The sequence below is a fragment of the Pogona vitticeps genome, chromosome 3, assembly GCF_051106095.1.
Source record: "Pogona vitticeps strain Pit_001003342236 chromosome 3, PviZW2.1, whole genome shotgun sequence".
Classification (NCBI taxonomy): domain Eukaryota; kingdom Metazoa; phylum Chordata; class Lepidosauria; order Squamata; family Agamidae; genus Pogona; species Pogona vitticeps.
In genome coordinates, this window is record NC_135785.1 from 266,073,295 (window position 1) to 266,090,753 (window position 17,459).

At 53.6% G+C, this 17,459-nt stretch overlaps 1 protein-coding gene across 3 annotated transcripts in view; it reads right to left on the bottom strand.

The window, feature by feature from the left end:
* The window catches only part of DCHS1 (dachsous cadherin-related 1), a 45,908-nt gene that overhangs the window by 4,842 nt on the left and 23,607 nt on the right, over window positions 1-17,459 (bottom strand). For all 3 annotated transcript variants that reach the window (XM_072993289.2, XM_078389806.1, XM_072993288.2), the window contains exons 9-20: window positions 16,464-16,621; window positions 15,463-16,300; window positions 11,869-12,108; window positions 10,966-11,091; window positions 9,995-10,204; window positions 8,706-9,569; window positions 8,104-8,217; window positions 7,467-7,678; window positions 7,082-7,236; window positions 6,276-6,406; window positions 5,758-6,044; window positions 236-374 (exon numbers count right to left, since the gene is read on the bottom strand). In XM_072993289.2, coding sequence (XP_072849390.2) covers window positions 236-374; window positions 5,758-6,044; window positions 6,276-6,406; window positions 7,082-7,236; window positions 7,467-7,678; window positions 8,104-8,217; window positions 8,706-9,569; window positions 9,995-10,204; window positions 10,966-11,091; window positions 11,869-12,108; window positions 15,463-16,300; window positions 16,464-16,621 — 3,474 coding nt within the window. The remainder of the gene's footprint in view (window positions 1-235; window positions 375-5,757; window positions 6,045-6,275; window positions 6,407-7,081; window positions 7,237-7,466; window positions 7,679-8,103; window positions 8,218-8,705; window positions 9,570-9,994; window positions 10,205-10,965; window positions 11,092-11,868; window positions 12,109-15,462; window positions 16,301-16,463; window positions 16,622-17,459) is intronic.

A 17,459-nucleotide genomic window follows, 5' to 3' on the forward strand; every position in this document is an offset into this window, starting at 1 on the left:
GGGCAGTGAGAGTCCGGAGGAGAGAGAGCGCCAGGTAGGAAGGTGGGAAGGGCTTGAGCTGGGGTGCCAAGCGGGCATCCCCCAACGCACTGCATCCAGCCCCCTCTACCCCTTCTACCCTGCCCGTCAGGAAGGAGGAGAGAGGAAAGCTGGCTGGCCGGGCCCATCCTTTGCTTGGGCCTGCTCACCTCCCATTCCCTCTCCTAGCCCCCTCACCACCCCTCTGCCCTCGTACCGTTGTGGGCATGGATGGCAACCATGTGGTTTGGTGTGGCCAGTTGGTAGATAATCTCCGCGTTGGCCCCAGAGTCCCGGTCTGTGGCAGTGAGAGTCAGGAATGGGCTGCCCGCTGGGGTGTGTTCTGGCAGCAACACCTAGAGGACACAGAGCAGGACTGGTCATGTCTGGGAGGTGGGCTGCTGTTATTTATTTATTTTCATTAATTAAAGAAAAACAATAAGCACAATACTAACATAAAGTGTGTATACATGCATGCATGCCATGCACCAATACAACCCCCCCCCAGCCCCAGCCCCATTGCCAGCATCACCCTTGGGACCAGATAAGAAAATATTTCTTTTATTCTCTTTTCACTCCATATTTTGTCATTCCCCCTTCTTACTTTTATTTCACATGTTATCATTTATGGCTAAACTCCACATTTCTTTATACCAATCTTCAAGGTTGACTTGTTTGTCATTTTTCCAAGTTTTTTGCAAATATTAATCTTGCTCGGACAACGACCCCTGGCTTTTCTGATGACCTGCAGGAAATAGACCATGTACCCAAGACAGCTATCATCGACATGGAACTGGGTAGACTGAAGATGGACATTGTTGCCCTGCAAGAGACGAGATTGCCAGACATGGGATCTGTCAAAGAAAAAAACTTCTCATTCTTCTGGCAGGGAAAACCATTGAACGAGACCAAGGAATATGGTGTTGGCTTTGCTGTCAGAAATACTCTGCTGAGATCCATTGTTCCACCTACTGTGGGGAGTGAAAGAATCCTGTCTCTGCAGCTCCACTCATCAGCGGGACTGGTCACCCTCATCAGTGCATATGCACCAACACTGTCATCCACAACAGAAGTCAAAGACAAATTCTATGACGATTTGGCAGCTACTATCAAAAACGTCCCTGAGAGAGAGCCGCTGTTCATTCTCGGAGACTTTAATGCTAGAGTTGGTGCTGATCACAACTCTTGGCCCACCTGTCTAGGCCGTTTTGGCATTGGGAAGATGAATGAAAATGGCCAACGTTTGCTGGAGTTTTGCTGCTATTATGGTCTTTGTGTCACCAACACATTCTTTAATACAAAGCCTCAACACAAAGTTTCCTGGAGACATCCAAGATCGAAGCATTGGCATCAGCTTGATTTGATCCTCACTAGACGTTCTAGCTTATCTAGTATTACGATCACACGCAGTTACCAGAGTGCTGATTGTGACACTGATCATTCCCTGGTGTGTAGCAGAATAAAACTGCAAACAAAGAGATTGTATCACACTAAAAAGGAAGGAAAACCACGTATAGATATCAACAAGATTCGCAATCAAAGAAAAGTGGAGGAATTTGCCCAAGCGCTTCAGGAAACCCTTCCAGGCCCAGCTGATGCGAATGCACCTGAACGATGGGAACACTTCAAGAACGCTGTTTATAACACTGCCTTGTCCACATTTGGCAAGAAGACCAAAAAGACGGCTGACTGGTTCGAAGCCCATTCAGAGGAGCTGATTCCAGCCATCGAGGATAAGAGGAGAGCTCTAGCAGCATACAAAGCCTGTCCTAGTGAGTACAACTTGCAGGCTCTTCGAGCTGCTCGTAGCCAAGTCCAACAGACTGCCAGGAGATGTTCCAGTGATTATTGGCTTCAGCTCTGCTCTCAGATACAGATAGCAGTGGACACAGGTAACATCAAGGGAATGTATGATGGTATCAAGCAGGCTTTAGGTCCAATACAGAAGAAATCTGCTCCCTTGAAGTCTACTACAGGCGTGATCATCCAGGATCGAGCACAGCAGATGGAACGCTGGGTACAGCACTACTCTGAGCTATATTCTAAAGAGAATGTAGTAACGGAAGAGGCACTAAATAACATTGAGTGCCTGCCTCTCTTGGAAGAGCTGGACAGTGAACCAACTTTAGCAGAAATAAAAGCAGCCTTGGATTCCCTTGCCTCTGGCAAGGCACCTGGAAAGGACAACATCCCCGTTGAAGTTTTGAAGTGTTGTAAAGAGATCATCACCACTGAGCTGTATGAACTCTTTTCTCTTTGCTGGAGAGAAGGTGGAGTACCACAGGACATGAAGGACGCAAACATCGTCACATTGTATAAGAACAAAGGCGACAGGGGCGACTGCAATAACTACCGTGGTATCTCTCTTCTCAGCGTTGTAGGGAAGCTGCTGGCCCATGTTGTGCTGAAGAGACTTCAGGTGCTTGCAGACAGAGTGTATCCGGAATCACAGTGTGGTTTTCGAGCTAACAGATCCACCACTGACATGGTATTCTCCCTCCGACAGCTGCAGGAGAAATGCAGGGAACAACAACAGCCACTCTTTGTGGCCTTCATAGATCTCACAAAGGCCTTTGACTTGGTTAGCAGGGACGGACTTTTTAAAATACTTCCCAAGATTGGATGTCCACCTCAACTCCTTAATATCATCAGGTCCTTTCATGAGGAAATGAAGGGCACTGTAGTTTTTGATGGCTCAACATCAGATCCCTTTGACATCCGAAGCGGAGTAAAACAAGGCTGTGTCCTTGCGCCAACCCTGTTTGGGATCTTCTTTGCTGTCATGCTGAAGCAGGCCTTTGGAACTGCAACAGAAGGTGTCTATCTCCAGACTAGATCAGATGGAAAGCTTTTTAATCTCACTAGATTGAGAGCGAAGACCAAAGTCCAAATGAAATGTATGCGGGACTTCCTCTTTGCTGATGATGCAGCCATTGTTGCCCACTCTGCTGAAGACCTCCAACAACTCATAAATCATTTTAGCAAGGCCTGCCAAGACTTTGGACTAACTATCAGCCTGAAGAAAACACAAGTCATGTGCCAGGGCGTGGACTCACCTCCCTCTATTACTATCTCCATGCAAGAACTGGAGGTTGTTCATGAATTTGTGTACCTTGGCTCAACAATCTCTGACACTCTCTCCCTAGATGTCGAGCTGGATAAACGCATTGGGAAAGCAGCTACCATGTTCTCTAGACTCACAAAGAGAGTATGGCTTAACAAGAAGTTGACGGCATACACCAAAATCCAGGTCTATAGAGCCTGTGTCCTGAGCACACTCCTATACTGCAGCGAGTCCTGGACCCTTTGTGCACGGCAGGAGAGGAAGCTGAACACCTTCCATATGCGTTGTCTCCGACGCATTTTTGGTATCACCTGGCAGGACAAAGTTCCAAATAGAGTAGTCCTAGAACGAGCTGGAATTTTCAGCATGTATACAATATTGAAACAGCGCCGTCTACGTTGGCTTGGGCACGTCGTGAGAATGGCTGATGGTCGGATTCCAAAAGATCTCCTGTATGGAGAATTAGTGCAGGGAAGCCGCCCCCGAGGGAGACCACAGCTGCGTTACAAGGACATCTTCAAGCGGGATCTGAAGGCCTTAGGAATGGACCTCAACAGATGGGAAACCTTGACGTCTGAGCGTTCAGCCTGGAGGCAGGCGGTGCATCATGGCCTCTCCCAATTTGAAGAGACACTTGTACAGCAGACCGAGGCAAAGAGGCAGTCCCGAAACAAGCAAAACCAGGGAGCTGGACAGGGGACAGATTGGATTTGTCTCCAGTGTGGAAGGGATTGTCACTCTCGAATTGGCCTTCTCAGCCACACAAGACACTGTTCCAAGACCTCCATACAGAGCACGATACCATAGTCTCTTGAGACTGAAGGATGCCTACAACAATAATCTTGCTGCTGTGACCATTATAATGATTAATTCCTTCTGTTCTTTTTTAAGATGGTCATTCTTGATTATATTTAAAAGTACAATAGTTGGTGATATATATTATTTCCAATAATTTCTCTAATTTCTTTTAAAACTACTGACCATTCTTTCTTTCTTATTTCACACGTCCACCACATACGCATAGAGGTCCCTTTTTCTTTTTTTGTTTCTCCAGCACTGAGATGGTACATTTTTACTTATTATATTCAGTCTTGTTGTGGTAAAGTACCATCTCCATGCAACCTTGTGGCAATTTTCTTTCACCCTTATAGACATATTCTTCCTTATTCTTTGTGACCATATTTTGTTCCACTTTTAACTTCTTCCTCTAAGTCCTCTTGCCATTGGTTTTTCATCATAGCTTTTTCATATCCAACATTTATTAAAATCTTATAAATCACACTTACTGTACCCTTACTTTTATTTCCTTTCTTCTGACCTTGTCTTTCCTCTATAATCCCCTCCAATTTAGACAGTTTTCTAATTTCTCCTACTTTTCTGGTCCACTCCCTTGTCCAACTCTCCATCTGGAGTATATTTAGCCAAGATAGCGCCTCCTCGTCTCCCAAAATTTCCTTAATGGTATTTTTATCTTTCATCTTTTTCATCCAAGCCCTTACTGTATTTAACCCTTTCTCTACTATTACTTCTCTAAGTTTAGTTTTAAGGATTTTGGGGACGTTCCGAGCCTCCACTACTTGTTGTAGTGGTGAGATAAGTGGACTCAATATATACCTACATTCCTCCCAGCCTTCTAACATATTATTCAAAAAGGGATTAGTTATTCCCTTTAAGAAACGAAGATGGTCTGCTCTCAGAGGCGGGACGCAGAGAGCCTTCGGGCCCCTTTCTTCCAGAGGGGCTCCGTGCCTGGCCGGCTGCTTTCCAAAGCCCTTCGCGAGCGCTACCCTTGGGCACCAGTCAGCCGTATCGGACCCAGGCCTACTGTCCACGGCGGTTTGAACCCAGGTGAGCCCCTGGCCCCCTCCACTCTGCCCTCAGACGGGAGCCTGCCGTGCCATGGGCCACATTCTGCATGCTTCCTGTGAGGCTGTGGAAGGGCAGCAGGGCTCTGCCTTGGCCCTTTTACTCGCCGTGCGCCTCCCTTTCCATGACACTAGGGCCCAGCACCAGGGCTTTGGACCAGGGACGAGGCGAGGGGCAGGCGCACTTCAGGCTCATGGGATCGACTTTGTTTTCCCTTGACCCAAAGAAAAAGCAGTGACCCCCCGCTGCCCATCTGCTGCGGCGCTCCTCATCTACAAAGTATTCTGAGACTGGGAATATGTTTGGAAATGACTCTGGAAGTGACTCCAGAAAAGAAGCCTCAGCCTGGAATTAGCAGGAGCGGAGAATGGATCTTGGGCCACCCTAGGACATTCTGGGGGGGGGGGGTTTCACTCATTCATGGAGTCTCGTAAGTCAGAGGCAGCTTGAGGGCGTGTCATAGCAAGGCCCACGGAGCGTAAAGCCTGGCCACCGATCACAGTATTCCTGGTTACCTGAGCAGAATCGGTTCCCTCTTCAATCCCCCTTTGATTCTGTTGCTGTTTTCCAAAACAACAGCAACAAAACCAGAAGTCAGAAATCCTTGCTGATCTGTTCCACTCATCCAGAAATCCACTTGCAGAGGAAAAGGTCTGTTGTCTTCAGTCCACCCTTCGGCGAGCAGAGGCACAGCGACAGAAGGGTGGGTCGGGGGGGGGGGAATGGGCTCTGGACTGGCGGGACCTGGCAATGGAAGGGCAGGTTTCCACCTGGGACTTTGAGCAGAGGCCTCTTCGAAGAGCTCTTACCTGGTACCAAGTCTGGGCAAAGGCCGGGGCGTTGTCATTCACATCCTCCACAATCACCGTGACGTTGGCCTCAGTCTCGTGCTGGGAGTCGGAGGTGCGCACAGTCAGGGTGTAGCGGTGATGCTGCTCATAGTCCAGTGGCCCCATCAAGGTGATGCGCCCGCTGTAGCGCAGGATGCTAAAGGTCCCAGTGGCGCTGCTGTCCAGTAGGAGGAGGTAGGAGAGCTGGGGGCCACAGTCCACGTCATTGCCGGTCACCAGGGTGATCTCTGTGCCAAGGAGAGCATCTGGAGGAACGCAAGGGAGAGAGCCAGGCCGGTTACCTCCTGCTCTGGATCAAGGCTGCAGGACACGGTGCAGAGACAGCTCTGTGAGAGTCTGTCAGATTCCCTCCTTGGGGAGGCCCTATGCCCAAACAGCAGGGATTCGGGTCTTGCATCATCACCCCTGTAGGGAAACATTCAGAAGCATGCACGCGCGCACGCACGCACGCACGCATGCACAGATACCCTACTTACTCTCAGGCACACGAACTTCCACAGGCGCGGGGATGGTGGGGCTGTTGTCATTGACGTCCATGACCACCACAGTAAGCGTGGCTGAGCCTACAAGGGGAGGGTTTCCTCTATCTGTTGCTGTCAGCACCAGCCTGTGGGAGTGAAAGATGTCTCAGTGGCTTTCAGAGGCCAGCGGATGCCACCTGTGCCAGCCTGGGAATTTATTTATTTTATGTATTTGTTCTGTTTATACCCAGCCTATCTGGTCAGTACGACCACTCTAGGCGAAAGTGAGCTGGGAGGACATCAGGCAAGGGAGGGCCCTCTCGGAGCCCCTGGGCATGGCAGGGCTTGCACATCATCTCCTCCTCTTCCTCCTCCTCCCCCTTTCTTGCAACCACGTCCTATGGACTGGGTGTCAGGGCAACCCTCAGGGCCCATAACTGTACCCCTTACTTTGGAAAATGTCTTGCCCGACACACAGCCGAGTGGGAAGCAAACTCCTCTGGCCCACCCCATTCCTCAAGTGATGTGGCCGCAAGTGTGTCCTTCATGAAACAGAACAAGTTGATTGAAAATACAAGAAAGGAGAGTCTAGGAGAAACTGAGAAAGAACTCCTGGGGGGGGGGTGTCATATGACAGCCACGGAGGAGGAGGAGGAGAGAGGCCCGGGGACCCTTCACCAGTGGGCTTTCTGCACTGCTGGAGTAGATGATCCTGGGGGTGGGGGAGGGTCCCTTCAAACACTACCGTCCTGTGATCCTCTGGTTCTCCCACTCGCAAAGCGTGTTGAACGGAAGAAGAAGAGAAGGGGAAGCAGGGTCACCTGGTCTGGCCCCAGATCTCCCGGTCCAGGATGGCAGCCGTTGTGATGGTCCCCGTCTGGGCATGGATGTGGTACAGCCCATTCATGGGCAAGGTCTGATTGATTGTGTAGGTCACTTGGCCATTGAGGCCCTGATCCATGTCATCAGCCACCACCTTCAAGGAGAGAGGAGCCAGCCATCCACATTCCGCACAGACCAAACCAACCCCACCCCAGGCAGCCCCAGGCTTCCCCAGCCACCCTCCTCCTCGTCCTCCTCCCTCCTCCTGCAGGCTGGCCAGTCCTCCTCTCTCTCCTCTGCGTTCCAGGGATAGCATTCGGGACCCAACCCTCTCTCTCCAGCCACGTGGGCTTCTTCGGGCCTCCACCCCTTCCCGGGCAGTACCTGGATGACAGGCGAGTCGTAGCTCTGGGCCTCCCAGATGAAGGCCACATAGTTCTGCAGCTGGAAGCGAGGCGCATTGTCGTTGGCATCCTGCAGGTTGATATTGACGGCCATGAAGCCCCAAGAGGAGGCTGACTCCGCCTGCAGGACCAGGCGCAAGCGGGGGCTCCGTTCAAAGTCCAGGTTCTCAGGATTGTGCACAGACACCACCCCTGAAGAGGCAAGACAGAGGGTGACCACTGAGTTTTTCGTAGTGCACCCATGCCAGAGAGGTTGATGACGGCGAAGAAGAGCTTCTGAGCCAGTCCCTGCTCCCCTGGACTGGCCCCACCCACCCCACCCAGTTTCTGGCCTAGGCTTTCATACAGAGGCTTTCCGTTGGGGCTGGTCTGAGGGCTCTGCATCCCTTCACAGACCTGTGCTGCCAGCCTGACCACCTCTGGATGTGGCAGAGAGCAAGGAAACCCCGTAAAAATGGTGGTCTCGGGACACGGAAAATGTGAGGAGCCTGTGAGTGGCGAAAGGAAGGCCAGAAAGACCAGCGCGCATTGCCTGCTTCTATGCCCCTTTTGTGCACGTGGCTCCAGTGCCACCCGGCCCTCCTGTGCCCGTCTTGCCCACCACACCTGTATCGTACCTGTGCTAGGCTGGATGTGGAATGATCCCTTCTCATTGCCACTGACAATGCTGTAGGTGATGCGGCCTGAGGACCCTGCCGTATGGGTGGCTGGCATATTCACCACCGTGGTGCCTGAAGGAACAAGTAGGAAAACGGTCAGCAGGGCGCGAAGTGGCGCGGAGGGCCTCTGGCCAAGTCCTCCCAGCAGGAAAGCCAGGAGAGGGGAGGGGAGAGTATGCCCTTCAAAAGGGAGCGCAGCCGGAGGTCTCCTCCCTTGTCCCTCTGCACAAAGGTGTTCAGGTGTCTACCGCGGCTTCGCCCTCCACACACACACCCAAACCAAGCCCCCCTGCCAGGAGGTGTAGTGCCTGGGTGAGTGGCCAGCCTCCCATGTTCAAGGCCAGCGTGGAGGGAGAGCATCTGCCAACCAGCCCTGGGGATGCATTCCGGGCTCCCTCGTGGGCAGGCGTGTCTCACGCTTGGTGTGCTGTCCCTCTGGGGGAGCGTCATCTCTCCCAAGTGAGCGAGTGACAGCAAATGGATGAGATGGAGATAGACCACCCACCCATTCTGCGCAGCCAGCCCAAATGTTGTGACGGCCGGTCACCCTTGGCCAATACCTGGTGCGGCGTTCTCGGGCACCGCCACCTCGCTGGTGCTGCGAGGGAAGCGCGGTCCTCGGTGGCTCTCGTCCTGGAGGTGAATGACAACCACCCCGGTGGAGGACAGAGAAGGGTGCCCCAAGTCACTGGCCAGCACAAAGAGGGTGCGCTGGCGGGGGCTGAGCCCCCCCAGTGGTTGCAACAGCTGGAGGGCCCCCGTGTAGGTGTTGATGGCAAAGGCCGGCGAGGGCGTGGCCAAGCGGTAGAGGAGGGAGGCGTTGGCCCCGGCGTCATGGTCTTCGGCCCGCAGCGTGGCCACCACCCGCTTGGGCGGCGTGTTGCGGGGCAAGGTGACCAGGAGCGGGCTGAGCGGGAAGACGGGGACATGGTCGTTGACGTCCTGGACGGTGACGGTGATCCGCACCGAGGCGCTCCTGGGGTTCAGTGGGGAGGCATCCACGGCAGTGGCCACAAAACTGTAGGTGGCTCGGCGCTCCCGGTCCAGGGGCTGCGTGCTGGTGAGGCGTCCCGTTTCTGGCTCCACCTGGAAGGTCCCCAGGGACCCGTTGCCCAGGAAGTAGGCCAGGCGGCCGTTGGGGCCCTCGTCCGGATCGGTGGCCTCCAGCTGCAGCACCCGGGCCCCCACCGGCAGGTCCTCGGGAACCTCAACGGCGTAAGCCTCCTGCGCAAAGCGGGGGCTGTTGTCGTTCAGGTCGAGCACGCGCACACGGATCTCCAGTTTGGCGCAGCGGGCAGAGGCGCCATGGTCACAGGCCTGGATGGTCAGCCTATAGGTGGCCACACGTTCGCGGTCCAGCCCCCTCGCTGTGGAAAGCTTGCCCGAGACAGGATCCAGCGTGAAGTCTTCGTCGGGGTCTCCAGCTGGAGGGACAAGGGGTCGGGGAGGGGAGGGCAGAGGTCTGCGAGACAGGAGGTGGAGGCCACCCACCCACCCCCGCACACACGCACACACCAGCACAAGTGCTCTTCAATTTCCCCCTGGAAAATCCACGACCCACGGTGCCTAACCCTAACCCTAACTTGCACTCTCATTCCCCAGAGAGGAGCCCGTTTCCGGGGGACGCCTCCGGACGGCTGCCTGTGCTCCACCGTCCCCTCCGCTGCACGGAGAAAGGAGGGAGGCGGAGAGGCCGAAGGGAGCCTCACTTCCCTGTTGCAACGCTTTGGCCCCGGCCGTCCCAGTCCGGCACCGCCTGGCCTCGGGCGCTCTGTCGTCTTGTCTAAGCGCTTGAGCCTCCTCTGTTCCCCCCACCCCACCCCACCCCACCCCACCTGGGATCACTCACCTGCTAGATGGTAAGCCAGACGCCCGTTCTCTCCAGAATCCCGGTCGGTGGCACACACCGTGACCAGCTCCACGTGGCTGTGGTTTTCAGGCACCTCTAAGGAGTAAACTTCCTTGGGGAAAGTCGGAGAGTGGTCGTTCTCGTCCAGCACCAACACCCGCACCGTGGCCGTGGCCTGGTGTGGGGGCAGACCTTTATCCCGGGCATACACTGGAGAAGGAAAGGAGCCCTCACCGTGAGAGGCCGGGCCTGGTGGCGGGCAGGCAGGCAGGAGCCAGGCCGGCGTCCCTCATGGACGGGTCCCCGTTCCACGCCCAGAGCAACTCCCCAGCGCTGCCTCCTGCACACTTTATGCCAATGAGCCATCTCTGCATTCGGTTTCATTTCTCCCAGTCTTGCTCCTCTGGGAAGCGGGGGCGACGTGGCGACCGGTGGCCCCCCACCCCTGAAGAGTTTTTACACCGGCCTCGGCAGCCATCTTGCTTTCTCAAAACTGCAGTGGGGCTGGAGTGCAACCAAGATGTTTTCTGGGTGGGTTTTCGTGAGGGGAGCTCCCTGCCTGTTTCCATGTCTAAAAACCAGCGCGAGAGAGCAAGCATGACAGGCCTCTTCTGTGGGTTCGGGCTGGAGCTGACCCTTCACACGTGTATTAGGACCCCGTGGCCGAATATGTAGGGTGGGGGGAACGCAGACGCCTGCAGATTTGCCCCTCTGTGGCCAACGTGCAGTTAGGCGATGTGTCTTGAGGAATCACCAGAACCCAACACCCTTCGCTTGCCCTCTGACCACCACGCCTGAAGCACGTCCAGCTCCTCTTGGCAGGGGACCTGGGGCCCGATATTCCGCTTTGGATATCGGGCCACAAGTCCCATCAAACGTGGCCTAGCTCCCGGACAAGGGCCCCTCACGGAAGGCCCTGCTTCCCTCCTCTCCTTGCCCACCACTGCTGGCCCCAGTCCCAGCCCCTCTACCTGTCAGCAAGTGCTCAGCATCCTGTTCGTGGTCCAGCGAGCGCCTGGTGCTGATCAGTCCCGTCTGTGGGTCAATGGAGAAGTCCTCCCCAGAGATCCCGCCGTAGGTCACCTGCCCGCTTATGCCTGTCAGGGAAGAGGCAAAGTCAGGCCGTGCAAGCTGCCCAAGAAGAAGGTGCCCTTGGTGTGCCCAGAGAGCCCTGAAAGCACAACAAGGACCTCCGGTTCTCGTACGGCTCTCTTGGGCACTCCTGCCCTTCGCCCAAGCGCCCCCCCCCCTCCCTCATGTCGTGGCATGATGCAGAGGCCCAGCTGCCCAGTGAACCAGGACGATGGGCGTGCGCCTGGCAGCCCTACAAGCTGTGCTGGAGGGTCTGGCCCTGGAGGCCCTGGGCTGTGCTGGCACACCAGAGTCCCAGCCCAGTTGGGACGCGACTTTGCACAGGCACAGGGGCTCTGATGTGAGGCAGGCGCCGTGCTCCAACCAGGCCTCTGAGGCCGATGCTCCCGCCTCGTGGGGCACGGGAAGCAGCAGCAGCAGCAGCAGAAGCCCCAGGGGCGCTCCTGGAAGCGGGCTCCCCCTTCTAGCTGGAGGAAGCAAGGCCTGGGCCACAGCCCTGCCCAGGCACAGCGAGTGCCAGAGAGAGGCCCCCTCACCCTCCAAGGGGTCCTCTGGGGTTTGCAACAGGGACAGGACACCTGCAGCCACCCTCCTGGCAGGACTCTCTCCCTCTCTCTTCCAGCCATTCTGGGTGGCGGGAATGCCCTCCAGGGTAGGGCAGCGAAGAGGTCACCTCTTCTGCAAACCTCCACTGCCCTTTTGCCAGCCAGGGGGTGAGTCCCCATTCCCCCGCTCACTCCTCTCCGGAGGACCCCCTAAGAGCCACGCCCGTCCTTGCTTACCCAGGTCCCGGTCAGTGGCATGGAGCTGGAGCACAGGGGTGCCAGCGGGCAGGTTCTCGGCCACACGAGCTTCATAGCTGCTCCCCTCAAAGGCAGGCGCCTCGTCATTCACATCTAGCACCTGGACCAAGAGCAGCTGCGTGGCAGAGCGCCGCGGGGACCCGTGGTCCATGGCGACCACTGTCAAGTTATGCTGCGATGTCTCTTCTCGGTCCAAAGGCCGCACGATGGATAGTGCTCCTGCAAGGAGGAGGAGAGGAGGCTAAGGAGATGCTGCCCAAGTGCTGTGTTTCCTCAAAAATAAGACGGGGCCTTATATTAATTGTTGCTCCAAAAAACACACTAGGGCAGTGGTTCTTAACCTTTGTTACTCGAATGTTTTTGAACTGCAACTCCCAGAAACCCCAGCCAGCACAGTTGGTGGCGAAGGCTTCTGGGAGTTGCTGTCCAAAACTCCTGAGTAACCCAAGGTTAAGAACCAGTGCATTAGGGCTTATTTTCAGGGGCTGTTTTATTTTACAGTCCTGTCATCTTCTTCTGGTTGCTGCACAAGGGTGGAGGGCGGGGTTTCACTTCACTTATTTTTGGGGTAGGGCTTATATCACAAGCGTCCTGAAAAATCATTATTTTCAGGTTAGGTCTTATTTTCGGGGAAAATAGAAAAGCTCTCTAGGAACTGGGTGACAAGGAGAATTCAGCTAGGCAGCCTTCTCGTGGACCAGAGCAGGACTCTGCTGCCGGGAGATCCTTTCTGGTTTCAGTCCAGCACAGTCTTTTGGCTAGCCAGCATGAAAGCAGGATTTCATTTTTGCACCAAAGGGGTTCATGTATGATTGCCTCCATCATGTGATGGATCACATGACCAGCTGTGCAACCACAGGATGGCCAGACACGCAAGGGACAGCTTGCAAAATACCAACCATGGCTTTCAGAATTGCAAGAAATACAGCAGGATTAGGCCACTTTCACAGGCACTTCTTTAGCAGGGAACTACAGAACAGTAGATTCCAAACGCTTTGGCATCGTACGTGCTTTCTTATTTTTTACATAACTCATCTTACCTTTACAAACAGTCACCCTCCCTTTAGCAACAGCAATGTCAATTCATAATTTAATTTTTTTTTTAAAAAAATCTCTATGCATTGTGCCCCTTGGTATTTCTTCATGATTTTTTTCAGTGGGGGGAGGCGCACTGGAGTTAGGAGAGAACTCTGTGTAAAGTATTCAGGAAGGCACACTTTGAAGGAAAAGAATATTAATAGCTAGATTCTGGAAAGATAAAAATGATATTAAATTAGAAGATTGGTATAATGAAGTATGGGACATTGCATTAAATGATAAATTGACTACTGAACTTAAGATGAAAAGAGGGGAAATAAGTTCAAATATATTTTATGCTGTTTGGGGTAGTTTTGTTGAATTTGTATTAGTGAAAGGAAAGGGGAAAGCCTCTAAACAACAATCAATCAGGTTGCTGTCCTCTGAAGATGCCCATGGCCACAGAGATTGGCAAAACGTTAGGAAGAACAACCTTCAGAAAAGGGCCAAAGAGCCCGAAAAACCCACAACAACCAATCAATACAATTTTGGAAAGGAAGTTCATCTTAAAAGTATTGTTCCAGGGGGTCCCATGGGTATGGGGTGCACGGTGGTTTAGAATCTATAGTAAGTATTTTGTATTTTTGTATTTGCTTTTGTTTTGAAAAAAATAAAAAGGAAAAGGAAAAGGTGATCCTTCAAGCAGACTGGACCCAAGTCAGTTAGGACTTTATAAGTAAAAAACAGCACTTTGAAACAGACTGAAAGTCAGTGCAGGTGTTGTAACGGGGACGGGGGGGGGGAGAGAATATGTAATCCTTGTAATCAGCTCCAGTTTACGGTCAGGTTGCAGTACTGTACTTTGGATCCACTGAACACTTTCCAAAGGCAGCCCCAAACAGAGCACGTTACAGTAATCCAGCCGAGATGTCACTAGGGCCCGTGGCACCGTGGCCAGATCAGGCCTCTCCAGGAATGGCCCACAATGATAATGTGGCGCCCTGTCATCCTAAAAACAGTGACAAGTGGGGAAGGGGGAAGCCACAGGGTTGTGGTGTCCTGAGCCAGGTGTTGTTCAACTGAATGACCTGGATGCAGGAATAGGAACCATGAAGCCCAAATTTGCAGGAAACGCTTCAGAAGAGAGACTCAGGATGCAAGATGACCTTAGCGGATTGGGGAACCAACAGAAAAAAAAATTCTACATTTAAGCAAGGAAAATAAGTGGCAGAGATATGGAGTAATGCCTGGCTTGGCAGTCATGGCATGAAAAAGATTCAGAGAATCTTAGTAGATCTCAAGCTAAACGAGAGCTTAAAATGTGAGGTCAAGGCCAAAAAGCAGATGCAGTCGGGGAGCGGCCGGGGGGCGGGGGAAATCCACAGAAGCACAGCATCCAACTCAGGCGATGAGTCAGCAGCACTCTGTCGCCTTTGTTCAGCCCTCATCTGGTTCTGGGCCCTGGAGTTTAAGAAGGATAATGACCATCTTGGATGTATCCAGAGGAAGAGCAAGCAGAAAAGCCCGAAAGCCGAGCTCTAGGGGGAACGGTTGAGCAAGTCGGTCGTGTAAAGCCTGCCGGAGGGAGGCTATACCAGGAGTGGGAGATGGAGCAAGTGGGTTTTCACCAGCGGTAGAGGAAAGGGCCTAACATCCTGGCATTCAGTGACAAGACAGGCAATGGTGACTGAATGGGAGGGGAAATGGACGGGCAGTAGGACGGCTGCGGGTCCCTGGAATAGACGCCCCAGGAGCCACGGGCCTCTCTGCTCCTGACCATTTTCTAAGCAGAGACTGGATGCCCACCTGACAGAGACGGAGGGTTCAGCTGTGGGTTTCCTGCCCTGGGAGGCAGTGGATCTTGGTGACCCTTGAGGTCCTCCCCACCACTGCAGTTCTATGATCCTATTCATTCTATTTAAACACTTTGTATTGTGCTTTCAGTGGTGTCTGTTTTCAATTCATGTTAAGCGTTACCTTCAGTCCTCCAGTGGGAGAAACTTGAGACATAAATAAATAGAATTATTTCCCACTGCTTAGAATAGAGAGACTCTTGAGAGTCCCCTGGACTGCAAGGAGAACAAACCGATCCATTCTGAAGGAAATCAACCCTGAGTGTTCACTGGAAGGACAGATCCTGAAGCTGAGGCTCCAGTACTTCGGCCATCTCATGAGAAGAAAAGACTCCTTTGAAAAAACCTGGATGTTAGGAAGGTGTGACGGCAAGAGGAGAAGGGGACGACAGAGGACGAGATGGATGGACAGTGTCATCAAAGTGACCAACGTGAATTTGACACAACTCCGGGAGGCAGTGGAAGACAGGAGGGCCCAGCCTGCTCTGGTCCACGGGGTCATAAAGAGTCGGACACAGCTTAATGACTAAAGAACAACAACAGAACAGAGTAAAATGTTTTTCCTTCACTAATTCTTCTAAACAGAGTGTCCAGCAGTCCCACTGTGGCACAGAGAGGGGACTGTGGAAGGGAAAGAGCCTCTGGGTGGGGAAGGGCTGCGGCCGCCTTGTCTCCTCCCTCCCTCCCTCCCCGACGGACTCACCTGTGTTGGGGTGAAGGTGGAATCGACCATCTGCATTCCCAGCTCTCAGTGCATAGCTCACTCGCCCGTTCTCTCCCAGGTCCCAGTCCCGGGCCATCACCTGGAGCAGAAGGAAGCCCGTGGGCTGGTCCTCAGGGACATCAACTCTTGACCGAGAGAGGAATTCGGGGGTGTTGTCGTTCTCGTCTGCAATGAAGACGTGCACAGTGACGGCCGCCGAATGGCGCTGACTCACGTTGTGAGCCTGGTCTGTGGCCTGGACCACCAGCAGGTAGGCAGACTGAGTCTCACGGTCTAGCGCCCCCTGCAGGCTGAGCTCCCCGCTGCGTGCATCCAGCCAGAAGGTTGGCTGGGCTGCTTCTTGGCGCAGGAGGCTGTAGTGCAGTTGACTGTTGGGTCCCGGGCCATCCCCATCAAGGGCCTGGAACGTATAGAGGGACGTGCCGGGAGTGGCGCTCTCAGACACCACCACGGTGATAGGGTCCTGTGGCCAGTTGGGCACGTGGTCGTTGCGATCCTGCACATGAATCTCCACGAGCACTAGGCGCTGGCTAGGGAACCCCTGCAGGGTGTCTTCCACGCTCACTTGCAGGGTGTATCGCATGCCAGCTTCATAATCCAGCTCCTGGGACACATAGATTTCCCCAGTGTTTGCATCCACCACAAAAATCCCGTCTGGACTGCTGCCTCCTGCCAGCATGTAGGTCACTGGTCCCCGCGGAGGCGGTTCTGGCAGAGCCACGGAACCGATAACAGAGCCGGGCTGTAGCCCCTCCAGGGGATAGAGAGTCAGCACCGTGGCATCCGGCCGGGGAAGCGTGCGGGCAGTGGACACCACCTGTTGAGGGAGAGCAGGGGTTAGGAGGCATCTCTAAGAGGAGGCAGGGGGCTCCGGGGGGCTGCAGTCCAGGGCTCCAGAGGACGGACATGTACGGGACTGACTGGTGGAGATGGAGGTGGAGGGTGGCTATGGGCTCACTGGGGAGGGCCTGGACGAGTACCTGGACCCGAACAGCAGCTGTTGTGCTCCGGGGCTCAGCACCTCGGTCACTCGCCACCACGGTGAACATATACTCGCTCCGGTCTGCCTGGCGCAGCTTGGTGCTGGTGCGCAGCTCTCCGGTGGCCGCATGCAGGGAGAAACGCTCTGCCCAGGCCCCTGTCAGGACAGGGAGAGAGAGAGAGAGAGAGAGAGAGAGGAAGGTGTGCCGTAGAACAGCTTGGCAAAGCAACAGAGAGCAGCTGGGCCAGTGGAGCCGAGAAGCCTCTTCCAGCCCCAGAGCCTGCATACAAGGAGGGCAAGAGGTGGGGGGAGCCCAAGAGAAGAAGGTGAGTCTCCTTTGGTGCTAAAGAGGACCAGAAGGGGACCAGCCCCCTTGAGAGGGGGGGCACATCTTCCTCTGGGCTGTTTTCCAAGGAAGCCATGCAGAGGAGGAAGTTACCACGTCTGTGACAGTGGTGGCTGCTCAAACAGCCCTGAATTTGGCCCTGCCCCACCCATCAGACAGCAGGGGTTGCCTACGCATGGCGTCTACAACAACCAGTTAAAACATAATTGTCATATTGAGAAAAGTGATATATTCCACAACAAGAAGGAGGGCTCGGATTACCAACTGTTAAAATATATTACATTGCAAACCAGTTTAGACATATTCCGGATATTAATGCACATGATATTAATTGTTTTTATTCTGCATTTTTGAGCCGCCCAGAGTAGACTATGTCTAAATGGCTGGCATATAAGCTAAATAAATAAATAAATAAATAAATAAATAAATAAATAAATAAATAAATAAATAAATAAATAAATAAATAAATAAATAAATTTATTTAAAGAGCCTTGCGGCACAGTGGTTAAACTGCTGTACTGCAGCCAAAACTGTGCTCACGACCTGGGGTTCAATCCCAGGGAGCCGGCTCAAGGTTGACTCAGCCTTCTATCCTTCCGAAGTCGGGAAAATGAGTACCCAGCTCGCTGCGGGGGCGGGGGGAATGTG